Genomic DNA, 16365 nt, shown 5'->3' with positions numbered 1-16365 from the left:
TATGCAGGATGAGACCTTATAGCAACTCCTGCAGGTTGAGTTTCAGACACACACACATGCTCGCACACACACACACACACACACACACACACACACACACACACACACACACACACACACACAAAGTTACTTTTTTTAAAAGGGCCACCATTGGAAGTGGAAGGTGAACCTGTGCGAATTCCGCTAACGAATGCACCTTTTTTTTCTCTTTTTAAAGGCTGTTTTCCTTCCCTCTAAGTGGCACTGCATTAAAACAGTGCTCACAGCCGAGTGGTTTTAAATGGGTGTAATAGGAGGGGAAACTTCAGGCTCCTTTGTCTCTGAGGACTCAGTGAAAGCTGTTATCTGTGTAAAAAAAAAGTTTAAAGCACTTACTTTGGCCCTGCTGGAGGGTCTCACTGGAATGTATTATCAATGTGTAGCGCCGACCTGAGGTTCAAATTCAAGGTTTTGGTATGAATATTTCAATGGCATAATCTTATGGTTCATACCACACTGTGTGCGTGTGTGCGTGTGCGTGTGTGCGTGTGCGTGTGCGTGTGTGTGTGTGTGTGTGGGTGTGTGTGTGTGTGCGCTGCCTGATGGTAGAGTGTGCACGCATGCACGAATGCCCATGTACAGAATGTGGGTGTATATGCGTGGCATGCGCACGTGTTTGACTCACGCGCATGTGTTTTTGTGTCCAGCTCGATCTCACCCAAACACGGTGAAATAGCACGGATTGGCAATTTCGTATCCATACACCTAGAAAACTCCAAAATCCATACGTACATATTATACTACTACTGTTTTGACCTCAACGGATGTATGTACTTACGTATGTACTATGGAATTGCCAATCCATGCTATTATGTTCATAATATCGTGTTTGGGAGAGAAAGGGTTTGGCATTATTTACGATTCTTGTGCCATTGGGTTACAACTCGGAAAGGGGTGAGTCGGCCCTGCCGAACTTCACAACGTTCGACACGGCAACTTTCTGGCTTTAGCTCGCTCTGTGGTGTCTCTAGTGGCTCGAGGTAGAGACGGCGCCCCTCCGTCACAGTCTATGGGGAGGATTTCAGTGTAATACACACCCCCCTGTCACAGTCTATGGGGAGGATTTCAGTGTAATACACACCCCCCTGTCACAGTCTATGGGGAGGATTTCAGTGTAATACACACCCCCCTGTCACAGTCTATGGGGAGGATTTCAGTGTAATACACACCCCCCTGTCACAGTCTATGGGGAGGATTTCAGTGTAATACACACCCCCCTGTCACAGTCTATGGGGAGGATTTCAGTGTAATACACACCCCCCTGTCACAGTCTATGGGGAGGATTTCAGTGTAATACACACCCCTCCGTCACAGTCTATGGGGAGGATTTCAGTGTAATATGAATTTCAGTGTAATATGTATGAATGAATGAACCATTGTAAAGCGCTATAAAAATGCAATTCATTTATTATATGTACATTTTGGGGGTTTTCTAGGTTGTTTGGGTCGAGATCGGGGGGTTGTGTCATGCCTACGAGAGAGTGTGTCGAGAGAGTGACAGATAAAGAAAATACAGAGAGAGAGAGAGAGAGAGAGAGAGAGAGGGAGACAGAGAGAGAGAGGGAGAGAGAGAGCATCATGGTGTTAATGACGGAGCCAGATGTAGAGGAAGGAGGAGGAGCATATAAAGATGTGCTCTCCATGCAGCCCCATCTGGAAGGCATGGGGCCCCCAAATGAAGTTGTACCAAAACCATCCCATTGATAATAAAGCTAATTTTTATGGCTCTGACAAGTATGTAATTATGTTCAGCGGTGCTTTTCAGATTTTATCACAGTCAATAAAGCACGGTGGCAATCTCCCCCGTCCCCCGTTTGACATATTTACACGGGCCCATCTGATTGGAGGAATTAGTTAAGTGTGTGAGAGCCCTGATGGATAGACGCTAGCGATCTGTGACTTCTGCTTCTCTCATCCGTCAAGCTGCTGCTGGGCTCAGCCACCGCCCACCGCTCATCTGACCCCCCCCCCCCCCCCCCCCCCCCCTCTTTCATCTGTCCCCACTCTCTCTCATCTGTTAACGAAGTTTGATCTTTATTTTGTGCTCGAATTTCCCCCCCTCTGTCTGTCTGCCTCTTGGCGATCTTGGCATTTCTCTGTCTCTCTCTGTCTCTGTCTCTGTCTCTGTCTCTCTCTCTCTCTCTCTCTCTCTCTCTCTCTCTCTCTCTCTCTCTCTCCTTCCTAATCCATTGTTTTCCACAGAGTTCCACACCACGGCCATCTTATCTATAAATGTGTCACATGACGTCTGTAATCTGCAATCCACGTAACTCGAGAACCGTTCGCCCCGCCGACTTCAAATTCGACACACGCGTTCCACACCCCCACAGGGCACTAGGGAGTGCCCAGTGTCGAGTCCGTCGGACCCACAGTTGTCCAGAACCAGCACAAAAACCAGCACTAGTTTCTATATTAGATTCTATATTTGGCCATGCCTGAAAAAGAATTCCATATATGGGCATAAAAGGGACACAGACATAATAACTAGGGGCATGCATTTCCAACTTGTATCGTTCCAAGTAGGCCAGTGCCGAACGGCTATCGCTCTAGTATAAGTTAATGACAGGGTGGTAACTAGGTGCAATTTCCCAATAAAATCTGATCGTATTAAACAATACCAAACTCACCAACATTGCAGCTGTGCGAAATTCTTGAATTATCCTCTTTCCATCTGTAAGTGTTTGTTCCACTGTAGACAGCTACTTGTTGTCCTTGCAGATTATTATTTTGTTGGAGTTTGGAAGTGCTCGTTGGAGCACGGTCTGCAAAATGTCAATGTCACTCTAGTGCCCTATTTTTGCCAGTGCTCCTCCTTATCCCTAAACTTCTTTTATAATATTTTGTAAAAACATTTCAAACTCACTTTGTGAGATTGAAAATTGGAATTTGAAATTTCAAAAATGATTAGCAAAATAGTAAAAAAAAAACTAAAAGGCAAAGAAGTGTAGGGAACTGGTGAAAATGGTGCCCTTAGTAAATCTCCTTCTATTCCTTCCAGGAGAGAAGTCCTACCTGTGTGACCTTATAGTAAATCTCCTTCTATTCCTTCCAGGAGAGAAGTCCTACCTGTGTGACCTTTAGTAAATCTCCTTCCTTCTATTCCTTCCAGGAGAGAAGTCCTACCTGTGTGACCTTATAGTAAATCTCCTTCTATTCCTTCCAGGAGAGAAGTCCTACCTGTGTGACCTTATAGTAAATCTCCTTCTATTCCTTCCAGGAGAGAAGTCCTACCTGTGTGACCTTTAGTAAATCTCCTTCTATTCCTTCCAGGAGAGAAGTCCTACCTGTGTGACCTTTAGTAAATCTCCTTCCTTCTATTCTTTCCAGGAGAGAAGTCCTACCTCTGTGACCTTTGCGGTTTCGCGGGCGGAACGCGGCATGCCCTCACCAAGCATAGACGCCAACATACAGGTAAGCCTGTCCTCCCCTCCCCTCCACACACACACATACGCACACACACACACACACACACACACACACACACACACATTCACGACTATAAGCATGTAGTCTATTGCGTTACACGTGTTCATACTTATCGTGCGCGCCCAGACTGCCAGATGCCGTATTTGTGTATGTTCATAATCCTCATGTACTGATTGAAACTGTTACATTATGACACGCACTGCATGCCATGCTATCTTTACACACCTGTTTGTCATCATACGGGCACACACATGCGTGCACACACACACACACACACACACACACACACACACACACACACACACACACACACACACACACACACACGCATGCGTAAGTGTGATGAGCTGATGTCAGTGATAGGCATGTGTAGCAGTATGGATGACTGAATCTGAAATGTTTAATTCCAGTTATCATGTCACCATGTCATCCTGTCGCGCGGGGAAATTGCATTTTTCAGATATGCCGTCAATAAACGGCAGGTTTTGGGGGGGGGAAAAGTGAGGTGAGTGAAAACAAATAGTGTTCTGGCTGCCTGGCACAGCGCCCAGGGATCAACATTCCCCTCATAAATATTCATTTTTTATTATATTTCTTTTAGCTCGTCATAATTCATGCTGTTTGGTTCTGTTTACACGGACGTCCAATGGGCTCGTCGTCCACTGACGTGTGTCAGTTCCAAGGGTTGGCAAATTAGAGCCTCTCGTTGTGAAGATCTGCTGCTGTGCAGCTGTCCCTGAATACACTGTGCATTTATCTGGCTATGGTTTGTAATAGACTTGACGCTCAAGTTTGGAACGCCCTACCACCAGCCATCCAAAAGCATTAATGAAATGAATACACAGGACCGCAATGGAAACAAGCCCTCTTTCTCTGTTTTGTATGTGTACTCTAATTGACCCCCAGGTGTGGTTAGAATATTGAAACATGTCTTCTCTGTGTGCACCTGTCCAACCCTGAAACAGGAGAGCGGCCCTTCAAATGTCCGCTGTGCAACTTTGCCTCCACCACACAGTCCCACCTGTCGCGCCACAAGCGCGTGCACACCGGAGAGAAGCCCTACCGATGCCCCTGGTGCGAATACAGGTACACGCACGCACGCACACACGCACGCACGCACACACACGCACGCACGCACGCACGCACTCACGCACACATGCACACACACACATGCAAGCACGCACACAAACGCACGGCTCATTGATCCGCCCACGCATGGACGGGCTGATGGCTGCCGCCATGGCACTGATGATCTGGGAGTTGATGGGAGAGCCTGATGTGTGTGTGTGTGTGTGTGTGTGTGTGTGTGTGTGTGTGTGTGTGCGTGTGTGCGTGTGTGTGTGCGTGTGTTTTTGTCTGACAGGTGGAGTCGTGGGGTGATTGTGGGCTGCTTGTTAATGTTGGACGTTTGTGGTGTTCAACGTGTGTGTGCATGAATGCATTTTTATGTTTCGTGCGTGTGTGTGTGTGCGTGCGTGCGTGCGTGCGTGCGTGTGAGTGTGTGCCAGGTGTGTGTGAGGGGACGTGGGGAGGGTTTGGTGAGATGGGGGAACGGTCCTAATCTCTACGGCTCCATCTCATCACTCTACCATCATCAACCGGCCCAGCCAGAGTCCACACACACACACACACACACACACACACACACACACACACACACATACACACACACACACACACACACACACACACACACACACACACACACACACACACTGTCAGTGGCATTGGCAGGTCCCTGTCATTAAAACACCATCATACCACATCAGTAATTACACAGGAAATTGTCGGTGAAATTGAAAAAGTTTTGGCCAGCGTTGCACATCTCCATCTCTACGTCTCTCTCTCTCTCATTCTCTTCTCTTCATCGTTCTCTCTCTCATTCTCTCCTCTTCATCCTCCTCCTCCCTTTATGGGAGAAGAGTGAATGATCTAAAACCCATCATTGGTTTTAGATGTACTCTTCCTTCATTATTTTTTCTCCGGGTCATTTTAGTACCTACCATGGCAGCTCTGCTCGGACGTGTCTCCTTAACTCCACTGCTTCCATTTGTCTTCTCACTGGACTTGCAGTACAGTGATCCAGGGGGAAAGAAGGAATGATGAGTTGTAATAATTTGACTTTGGCTTATTATTTTGAGATTAACACATGAATTGCTTTTGGTGGAATATTCCATCATTAAAAATCCAACCGTTGTCTCCCTTTGACGGAATTCTCCGTCATTTAATGTACTTTATCGAAACTGTCTTGCTGATAATCAACTTTCAACAACTGACCCGGTTGCTAGGCAACGCCTTCATCACCCCCAGCACCAGGATGTTTGCGCACGGCCCCCATAGAGCTCCCATTCAAACTAGGCTCTTTCTTGCCTTGTATCTCTGAAACTACGAGCGCTGTCCGCGGTGGTGATGATCCATCCGAGGTTCGGGTGTGATTTGTGATTATTTTTTATCGCATCGCTCCCGACATATTACAGATAAACAGCACGAGCTACTGCTAACACAAGCCGTGTCTTACAATGGAGGTCTGCGAGCGAGTAACCCGGATGTGAAAACATGGTAATCAGTCGTGTTCTGCGTGGCCCAGCTAACTGGCCTAACTGTCGCCACCTTGCGGCAGACAATTAGTTAACAGAAGGCCATGTCACCTTGAGCTAATGTTATTTGAAACCGCAGAGGAAAGCTATCATTAGCTATCAATTGTTAACGCGTCGGCCGTGGCATGGCCCGGCGCAGCGAGACCCACAACAGGCCAATTGTTCCCCCATTGTTGCTGCACTGATACCCCGTATGATCGTTACAGATTGTGGCAAATGAAACAGCAAATTAGAAGCCCAATTAACATTTTTTGGTAGCCCCGGGGGTGCCAAGGGGTTTCGAAGGGGGGAGGGGGCAAACGTGGAGGGGGAGGGGGCGAGGGGGGAGCAGGGGTCGAGGCAAAGAACCCCGCTGGCTTACTAATGTGGGGATGAGGAATTGAATGCGGGGGCCTCCTCCGACACGAGGGGCCCCCTCCGACAGCCACGAGGGGCCTCGCCTTCACCCCCTGCTCTTACACTTTGAATGCATGTTTAAAGATCGCGGCGTCTCTAGCGACTTGACCGAGATAAGGAGGTACTAGATGGTGTTAGTGCGTTTGACCTTTTGATACAAGCCCCGGCTTATGAAATAAATATCCTGCCGTGCCGTGGCAAAAAAACATATTTAGCTCCGAGACAAATGCAGTAGCGGTCGGTGGTGTGACTGGCAATGTTTAATTCTAGAAACACAGATATTATTTTTTTACCGTTTGCCGAAGCAAATCCCATTTGCAATATTAATACATCCATATGGAGATAATATTCATGCTTAAGCTTAAATGTGACATCTTTGGATACACCACTTGCTACAATAGCGTCGCCCCATCAAGGCCACTCCTCAAATGCATGTAAATGAGTGAGAAGTGAATGATGCATCAAATGCCACTCATCTATTATTCACAGACAGAGCCTGGATAATAGAGGGGAGATAATTATAGTTGGGGGTAGAAATGGTAAATATTCTAATGATATTGCACTGGGAGTCTCCTCGGCTGTCAATTAACAATGTCTACTTTACTATCTATCCCCCCGCCCTATTTATGCAAGCACAAAAACTTCCCGGCTGCACGCTTTAAGCGGTGATTTCTATTGTTCTCAATGAGGAGTTTTCTCATTAGAGGCTGCGGAGGCATCATAAACGCTCTAATTGATATCTAGCCTCCTGACTTCTTCTTGCCGTTAATACCAGGCTTTCTGGGGCTGTTATTATTTATTGAAAAGTGGTTAGACTGCTCACGTCTCAATCCCGGCAACGCGGAAATAAAGGTCGGCTTCGACTCCCAGGCGGTGCTTTGAGGAGGGGACGAGGCGCGCGCCCTGCCGATGTCAGAGGGCCCACGACCTTGTAAAGTGAAGGGGAGAGAGAGGGGACGCTAATGATGATGACTGGAAGGGGGGGGGGGACTCGAGTCTTTTACAAAAGACACACATCTGAATCTCCCTAACGAAGCACCTCTCAATTACACCTCTCTCTCTCTCTCTCCCATTTCCATACGCTGTGGTCCAGGAGGAGGAATATGGAAATGGTTGAAAATAGAGAGAGAGAGAGACAGAGAGAGAGAGAGAGAGAGAGAGAGAGAAGGGAGAAGAGTTCTGGGGGTGATATACATTCGCTGGGCGTCAGGCTGATTCCCTGTGTGTGTGTGTGTGTGTGTGTGTGTGTGTGTGTGTGTGTGTGTGTGTGTGTGTGTGTGTGTGTGTGTGCGTGTGCGTGTGCGTGTGCGTGTGCGTGCGAGCACGCGTGCGTGGACGGGGAGGCAGTTGAAACAGCATTTGGACTAATTAATACGGTGTGCGTAGCAGGAGAGGACCTGTGTGTGTGCGTGTGCATGTGTGTGTGTGTGTGTGTGTGTCACACGTGCATAGCAGGAGAGGACCGATGTGGGCTTTTCACCAACGGTGACACCTGCTGACTCCTAAACGTGCGTTGTGTTGTTTTAATATGACAATTATGCCATTACCATATCTGAGAGATAGCCCCCCCCCCCCCCTCCTCCTTCCTCCCCCTTAGGAATCCACCCGCGCACTCTTTAGAACCTTTTAGCGTTGCTGCAAATTTTATCTATTTATGCCGTGCTGCTCCCGAATAAGAAATGAGTTCATTTAGTATTAAATGTATTTTCCTTTTTTTCCTTTTTCTTTTTTATCCCATTTAGGCCTGACGGCGAAATTGTTCTGAAAAACCTCATGTTTCTATATCAGTGGTGCTCAATATTTCATGTCAAGGAACCCAAACATGACGTATTGATGTATTTGGCCGCCGACCACCATCTGAAAATATGTTGTTCCAGGGACCCCCTCTCAGAAGCAAAGATTTGAGTTAAAAAACGAGCTCGGAGTGCGCCACTACTTTTCAATAGCTAAAGCATAACATAATGCTAACACCAACAGGGGTTCCCGCCCAGAACGGGTTAACTCCATGATGTATGATAATTCATATTACCGCTAAGCATGTGGCAGTTTGGAATTCTGCATTGCACCTAAAACAAAAGTTTTTTTCCCACCCTATATGGCAAACGGATGCAGTGGTGGTGGTGGCATTCGTTATCCATATCCCTGCGATGTAATCACAACACTAATTAGGGGAATAAGTGATTTGGGATATATATAATATACACAAACATCATGAGGTTACTCACAATTCTACATATTTTTATCCATTGTCTAATTAAGCGAGGGAGACACTGTATCTTCTGGCTTATGTCAAAGTAGATTAAGCATGTATTGCAACAGATGGAATACAGTTAAAGGCTCCTCTTTGGCAGATGATCCTGAATGTAAACCAGGGAACGTTAGCGAAACCCCCATAGGGATACAATATTAATACATAAGCAATACATTGACATTGGCTTGAATCAGCAGACATTGACATTTGAACAGCAGATATAATCTGTTTTAGCCTACAGTATATGCCAGGCTCTGATCAAAAGGTGGAGGCTGGGGTGGAGGAGGCACTAAGCATCAGTGGATGCGAGGCAGGCAGCAAAACCAGCAGAGGTGAAGTGAACGCCGTGAATGGACCGCGTGTGTGTGTGTGTGTGTGTGTGTGTGTGTGTGTGTGTGTGAGCGTGAATTCTGATTGGAATATGAATGTGTGATGTAATGATTAGCTGAGCTGTGAATGAGAATTGGAAGCTATAGACTGATGGATACAATCAGCTGACTAACAGCTTAGGCACGCGAATTCTGTGTCCCTGTATAAACTTTAACGCTGTGCTTCATTTCTCTACTCTGCAGTTATAGCGAGAGCACAGCGCCACAGTAGCATTTAGCTTGGCCGCGGTGCACAGCTTTGTGAAGTGCCTTCACCGGTGGCTACAGCTAACTATTTCCTACAGTATTCTTGTGAAGTGCCTTCACCGGTGGCTACAGCTAACTATTTCCTACAGTATTCTTGTGAAGTGCCTTCACCGGTGGCTACAGCTAACTATTTCCTACAGTATTCTTGTGAAGTGCCTTCACCGGTGGCTATATCTAACTATTTCCTACAGTATTCTTGTGAAGTGCCTTCACCGGTGGCTATATCTAACTATTTCCTACAGTATTCTTGTGAAGTGCCTTCACCGGTGGCTACAGCTAACTATTTCCTACAGTATTCTTGTGAAGTGCCTTCACCGGTGGCTACAGCTAACTATTTCCTACAGTATTCTTGTGAAGTGCCTTCACCGTTGGCTACAGCTAACTATTTCCTACAGTATTCTTGTGAAGTGCCTTCACCGGTGGCTATATCTAACTATTTCCTACAGTATTCTTGTGAAGTGCCTTCACCGGTGGCTACAGCTAACTATTTCCTACAGTATTCTTGTGAAGTGCCTTCACCGGTGGCTACAGCTAACTATTTCCTACAGTATTCTTGTGAAGTGCCTTCACCGGTGGCTATATCTAACTATTTCCTACAGTATTCTTGTGAAGTGCCTTCACCGGTGGCTACAGCTAACTATTTCCTACAGTATTTCAGAGCCCAGTGGGGGTCTGGCGGTGTGTGGGTTTGTTATGTTTTCTTTTGTACCCTGTTAAGAGCAGTCCCAAATGAAGCTGGCCAGGGCTGGACCATGGCCCCATGATGGAGAGAGGTGTCTCTGCAAAAGTGAAAACAAATTCTCTCCTTGGCTGGCGTGAGCTATGGCACTGTGAGGCTTTATTGTCCCGGCCAAGGTGATAAGGGAGAGTAATTGCGTATTATACTGTCCGAGAATGTCAGGCCCAAACCGAGCACGAGTGCCCCATCCATCAACACATGATGCCGTGTGTGTGTGTGTGTGTGTGTGTGTGTGTGTGTGTGTGTGTGTGTGTGTGTGTGTGTGTGTGTGTGTGTGTGTGTGTGTGTGTGTGTGTGTGTGTGTGTGTGTGTGTGTGTGTGTGTGCGTGTGCGTGCGTGCATGCTCATGCGTGCATGTTTGAGACTGTTCCGGTCCTTGCACATGCTTACTTGCATGATGCAGTGTGTGTGTGTGTGTGTGTGTGTGTGTGTGTGTGTGTGATATTTTTATATGGATTCGTCCACTGTGTGCATAGGCATGCTTGTGTACAAGTGTGTGCACGTGTGGCATATCTTGCACGCATGTGTGTTTGACGAAAGTGTGTGTCTGTGCTGTATGTACGTACGTATGTACTGTATGAATGTATGTGTGCGGACATGTTTGCTCCCCCCTCCCTCTCATGTGTGTGTGTGTGTGTGTGCGTGTGTGTGTGTGTGTGTGCGTGTCCGTGGGCAGGTTTAGATAGGGCCTGGGAGCAGGTCAGGCAGCCTCATTAATCAGAAGGGGCCTGTGTGTGTGTGTGTGTGTGTGTGTGTGTGTGTGTGTGTGTGTGTGTGTGTGTGTGTGTGTGTGTGTGTGTGTCTGACTCTGTGAGCTGACATCATTACATCCTGCACCCAGCAGTAGCTCACTGCCTCGTCTGACCAGCCCAAAGACCCCTGTCTGTGCACACACACACACACAAGCAGATGTTTGTATTACTATTCTTGCGAGGACATGCAAAAATGTTGGACAGCATTTGATTTGGGATGGGCATTTATATATTTACATATTTTGTTATGAATACGCAAAAGTATAAACTGACAACCCCGACCTTGACCTCTAAAAACTGGAGCATGCGTGAGCCTTAACCGCAAGCCAAATGTTTTCCTAATTGTAAATCTGAAAATGTGTGATCATTTCTTAATCTCTATACGTGTTGAGTAACATGTGGCTCTCACATTCATTGTAATACAAGTACACACTGACACACACACACACACACACACATACACACACATACACACCTGACCAGAGCAGCTCTTCCCCTATTGCACACACACGAATGCTCAGTGCATGTCACGCTCCGTGCGCGTCAGGCTCCGTGCACATCTCCGTGCTCATGCCTCTAATCCCACAACCTTCATACAGCCACAAAAGACACATAGCACGGGTGTCTCCGTGCATACTGTATCTCCACAGCGATATGTGTTCTCGTACTCGCGCGCACAGCGATTCAGCGCCAGTCGCCTGCAGCTCTCGACACCATGTCACATGCTAAGCGGAACAAGTATGAGGAAAGCCAATATTTAAAAGATATGTGTAAGCCTGACAGGAGAACAAAAGGAGTTGGTGGCATGGAAACATGTGTAACCAATTGTGTTTTTGGTAGTCTGTGAAAGACTTTGTTTCTTTTTATGGACACTTTTTGCTAGCTGCAGTGCTAAATCACCACCAGGGTGAATCACCGCGGTTTGGCTTGTAAAAGAAATAGACAAGGTGGACATAAAACTGTGTATACTTTGACATCTGACAAAAAAAAAATAGGTGAGGGGATTTCCCCCATGCGTCCCCACCAGAAAATGGAAGTCTGGGCGTTAACTGTGTTTTAGGAGACGAACGCCTTGAGAGGTCTGTCCAAATAATAACCCTCCCCTCTCCCAAGCTCTGAAGCCGAGCACGAGCTTGGTCATCATTTCAAGCAAAACTAAATGTTAGCACAGCAAACAATCCATGGGAACGTTGTTGTTGTCACCCATTTGGGAATTTATTTCTTGTTTTTTTCCCGCCCCTCCTCTCATGTCCCCCTTGTCTTTTAATCTCTGTTTATATTTAAACAAGAATGAATGCCTTTTATCTCTCCCCCCCCCCCCCCCCCCCCCCCCCCTCAGATCCAACTGCGCTGAGAACATCCGCAAGCACATCCTCCACACGGGGAAGCACGACGGGGTGAAGATGTACAACTGTCCCAAGTGTGAGCACGCCACCAACGCCCCCATGGAGTTCAGGAACCACCTGAAGGACCAGCACCCCGACATAGAGAACCCTGACCTGGCCTACCTGCACGCAGGTAAGAGAACCCTGACCTGGCCTGGACACATACATAGAGAACCCTGACCTGGCCTACCTGCACGCAGGTAAGGACACATAGAGAACCCTGACCTGGCCTACCTGCACGCAGGTAAGAGAACCCTGACCTGGCCTGGACACATACATAGAGAACCCTGACCTGGCCTACCTGCACGCAGGTAAGAGAACCCTGACCTGGCCTGGACACATACATAGAGAACCCTGACCTGGCCTACCTGCACGCAGGTAAGAGAACCCTGACCTGGCCTACCTGCACGCAGATAAGGACACATAGAGAACCCTGACCTGGCCTACCTGCACGCTAGCCTGGTTAATACACCAGACCGAATCAGCCGTTGGCAAAAATAAATTGCCTGCCGGCGGATTACGGTCTGGAGAGGCTCAATTGTACGCCCATTTTCTACACCAGAGAAATGGGGCGGCCAATCGGGACACGGTATGCAATATGGGCGGGCTTTGGTACAGTGACTTTCAATGCTTGAGACCTTTGACTGACAGTAGCTCTGACCAATTGCGTCAAAGAGAAAATGTTTCAACCCGCCCCCCTGGAAATGAAATCCAAGCTGAGCCTCCCCAGACTAATATCCCGCGGTCCGTGCGATATTAGTCTGGTTTATTAACCAGGCTACCTGCACGCAGGTATAAGGACACATATATAGAGAACCCTGACCTGGCCTACCTGCACGCAGGTATAAGGACACTTAGGTTAGGACACAAGGTTCATCTGTTCCAGCTCCTGCGTCACAGTTCTGCGCCAGGTGGTTTTGGGCCTCCCAGGTTTTCTCTTTCCTGGTGGTGTCCATCTTAAGGCCACCTTTGTGATGCGGTCCTGCTCCAACCTTCAGTACATGTACTAGCCATCTCAGGCGTCTGTGTGTAATGTCCTTGGTAATGCTCCGGCTCCGGAACAATACACACATGCAAAACCCATCCAGGTTCATTTTAGACAGGAAGCACTCACGTCAACGTAGATTCACAATTTTTTTGCAACAAATGGTATAATGGTTAAACTTGGCGTTAAAGGCTCTGTGCTCTATCAAGACAAGACAGATTAACTTGAATCATTCAATCTTGAAGCATACAAAGACATGAATCAGATTAGAGCTGCTTTATCAATATTGAATTCTAGTTTACTTAGAGCCATGCCCACGCGAATTCCAGTTCCAGTTCAAGAACATGTTTGAGCAATAAGTAAGCAATATGTTGACATAGATTCTTTGCTTGAATTAGCAGACATATTTCCCAAGCATTTGAGCCTATGCCAGATTTGAGATCAAAAGGTGCATGGAGGCTGGGGTGGAGGAGGCAAGCTTTGACTGCAGCCGCACGGCAGTGCCCTCTACCTGTGGTCGAAGAAGCAGCTGTAGTAGTGAAGCAAAACCTGAACTTTTAACATTTTCTGTGGTCTGGGGTTTTCTGGCTCAAACAAGTGCTCTGATTTTCCTGCTGTTTGTGATGTCACTGCCTGCAAATCCCATATATGTTAATGGTTTTCCAGCAGATGTTTTCACTGTTTTGCCTGTTTCCATTGCAGCTCAAAAGGCTTCCAAACCCCAGAGAAAACCAGGCCACAGAAAATCCACTGAATGTTCAAAGTTCAGGGTTTTTTGGATGTAATTCTCTTCTTTTCTCTGGAGTCCTGCCTCAGGGCGGACCAGAGGTAGAAAGCTGTCGTTCCCTGATGTCATCGCTAGGGACACATGCTTCAGTAGGCAGGAACTGGGGGTGGCAATGAAGGACTGGGAAGTCTGGCGTATAGCATTGTGGAATCCATGATCTTGACCGCAGTCGAAAAATGATGATGATGGGTGTAATTAAGGTCATACCACCTAAAAGTACAAATAAATGAGCTCTGATTGGAGTATGAATGAGTGACGTAATGATCAGCTGAGCTGTGAATGAGAATAGGAACTGACTGACAGCTGATTCCAGCTTCGGCATGAGACTCACGAGTCCCTGTATAAACTAACGCTGGGCTTATTTTCACACACACACACACACACACACACACACACACACACACACACACATGGATTAAAGTTCTCAGTCGCCACGACTGAGAACGTCTTTCTGATTCCATAGAAGCAATCGTCATGTCTTCTTTGGAGGCACGTTTGCACAGCGAAAACATGCTCTCAATCTTTGAGAGCATGTAGATTGTCTATTTTCGGTTATTATTTAGAGCATTTGATGTGGTCTTCCATACAATCTGTAATAGTCTCGGTCAATCTGTAATTTCTTTCACCTAGTTGACAGCAAGGACAATATTACTATTATTACTAATATTCCGTCGTTGGTCTTCCTCAGCATTTCTACCTCCACAGAGGGAAGGAGCCGTATTTATAGACAACCTCAACTACTGATCAAACAATGGCTGCACTCAGTCAAACAACAGGGAAATGCAGCAACCATATAATCATTTCTCATCGTCGCAGCCATGTCAACTGTGAAAGCTTTATGCCGTGTATAACCATCTTCCACAATTGTTAGCTTGAGGCTCGTTAAAACTGGTGGCCAAGTGCAGTCAATCAGCTAGCGTCTTCTCCAGAAAGCTGAGTCACCGTTCAGAAATAAGGATCGCTTTGTTTCAAAGAATAATGTCTTTCTGACTTAGGTAGTCGTGAGCCTTTTAGTTGTTCATCAACTTATTTAAATATAAAGTTTAGCCTCAGTGGGATGGGGTGCACACGCTTATCCAGCACACCAAAAGACCGACTTGCGGAAATCATCCGTCGCTCCGAATCCCGCGTATATGAACAGCAGATCCAAAACAGCAGGTGGTAGCTGGGGTGGTGGAGGGGGAGCAGCAGTGTCTGAGCAGTGGTGGAGCAGCAGGTGGTAGCTGGGGTGGTGGAGGGGGAGCAGCAGTGTCTGAGCAGTGGTGGAGCAGCAGCAGCATGACAGCAGCAAAGCAAGCAGGAATGAGCAGAGTGTAAACTTCCAGATTAAATTGAGTGCCATTGATGTATACGTCATTTCAATCCAACGCACGGACCGTCATTTACGCACATGTGTACGTGTTTGTCGTGTTTTCAGTGTTTTTGATAGAGGGTGTTCTTCTGCAACCTCTGAGTGATCCTAGGACTTCCGAAGAAGAGTACAGTACACCCGGAACTTGCGGAAGTAATGTGATTATAATAATCCAACTGTAGTGTGTGTGTGTGTGTGTGTGTGTGTGTGTGTGTGTGTGTGTGTGTGTGTGTGCGTGTGCGCGCGCTCTACCCCGTTCTCCACCGAGAGAGAGACTGGCGTGAGCCTCTGTGGAGAAAGAAGCACTCAAAGATTACTCGTCTGGGCCGGCCCTGCCAATCACTCCGGACCGGACCGCTAGTGACAGATGGAATCTTGTTCCTCGTCCATTGGCTCCATTGTGTCCCAGCGTCGTCGTCCCCTTTGTCCTTGAAGACCACCAAATCCAATCCGCCGAGTGCTCGTCCTTCGTCGAGGGGAGCAGAGAGGACAGACTTTATCCTGTTATCCCTCTGACCTGTTGTTGCTTCTCACGTGAAGAGCGCCAGAGCTCAGAGGGGGCGAGGTGGTGCGGGCCGGCCGGCGAGGCCTGGCAAGGAGCCCCCCCCCCCCAATGAGCTGGGCCCGGGTTGTGTCCTCAAGGTGTTGACTGTTGAAGTTCACCGGCTTGGGGTTGCATGGGGGGGTTCTTCTCATGTAGACTTATTGTTTGTTATGATCATGCATTCCCCTTTCTCTAAATTGTAGGACGAGCTTTTTTGCTTTATTTTTCCCCACCTCCACCTCTCCTGCATGTGTCACCTTGTGTGGGCTTTGTTTCCCCCCCCCCCACATCCCACCCAGACCACCTCTCACCCCACAGCACCTTTTTGCTCTCTCCCCACACTATCTCGCCTCACTCTCCTTCACCCTTCACTTATTCACACACATACACTCAGCTGACCTTCGGTGAAAAAAAGATGGCCTCCTGCATCTTTGCTTAAAAGTGTGTTATATCCCCATGATCCCTCTGTGTCTTCGCC

General features: G+C 47.4%; 1 protein-coding gene across 1 annotated transcript in view; it reads left to right on the top strand.

The window, feature by feature from the left end:
- The window catches only part of znf407 (zinc finger protein 407), a gene marked incomplete at its 3' end in the record, with an annotated part of 221238 nt that overhangs the window by 135372 nt on the left and 69501 nt on the right, over positions 1 to 16365 (top strand). The window contains exons 7-9 of the mRNA XM_083762008.1: positions 3367 to 3450; positions 4431 to 4551; positions 12175 to 12353. Coding sequence (XP_083618134.1) covers positions 3367 to 3450; positions 4431 to 4551; positions 12175 to 12353 — 384 coding nt within the window. The remainder of the gene's footprint in view (positions 1 to 3366; positions 3451 to 4430; positions 4552 to 12174; positions 12354 to 16365) is intronic.

This window comes from Protomyctophum parallelum (assembly GCF_964188405.1).
Source record: "Protomyctophum parallelum genome assembly, chromosome: 3".
Taxonomy (NCBI): domain Eukaryota; kingdom Metazoa; phylum Chordata; class Actinopteri; order Myctophiformes; family Myctophidae; genus Protomyctophum; species Protomyctophum parallelum.
Note: the sequence above shows the minus strand (reverse complement) of the source record. Positions and strands in the feature narration are given on the sequence as shown.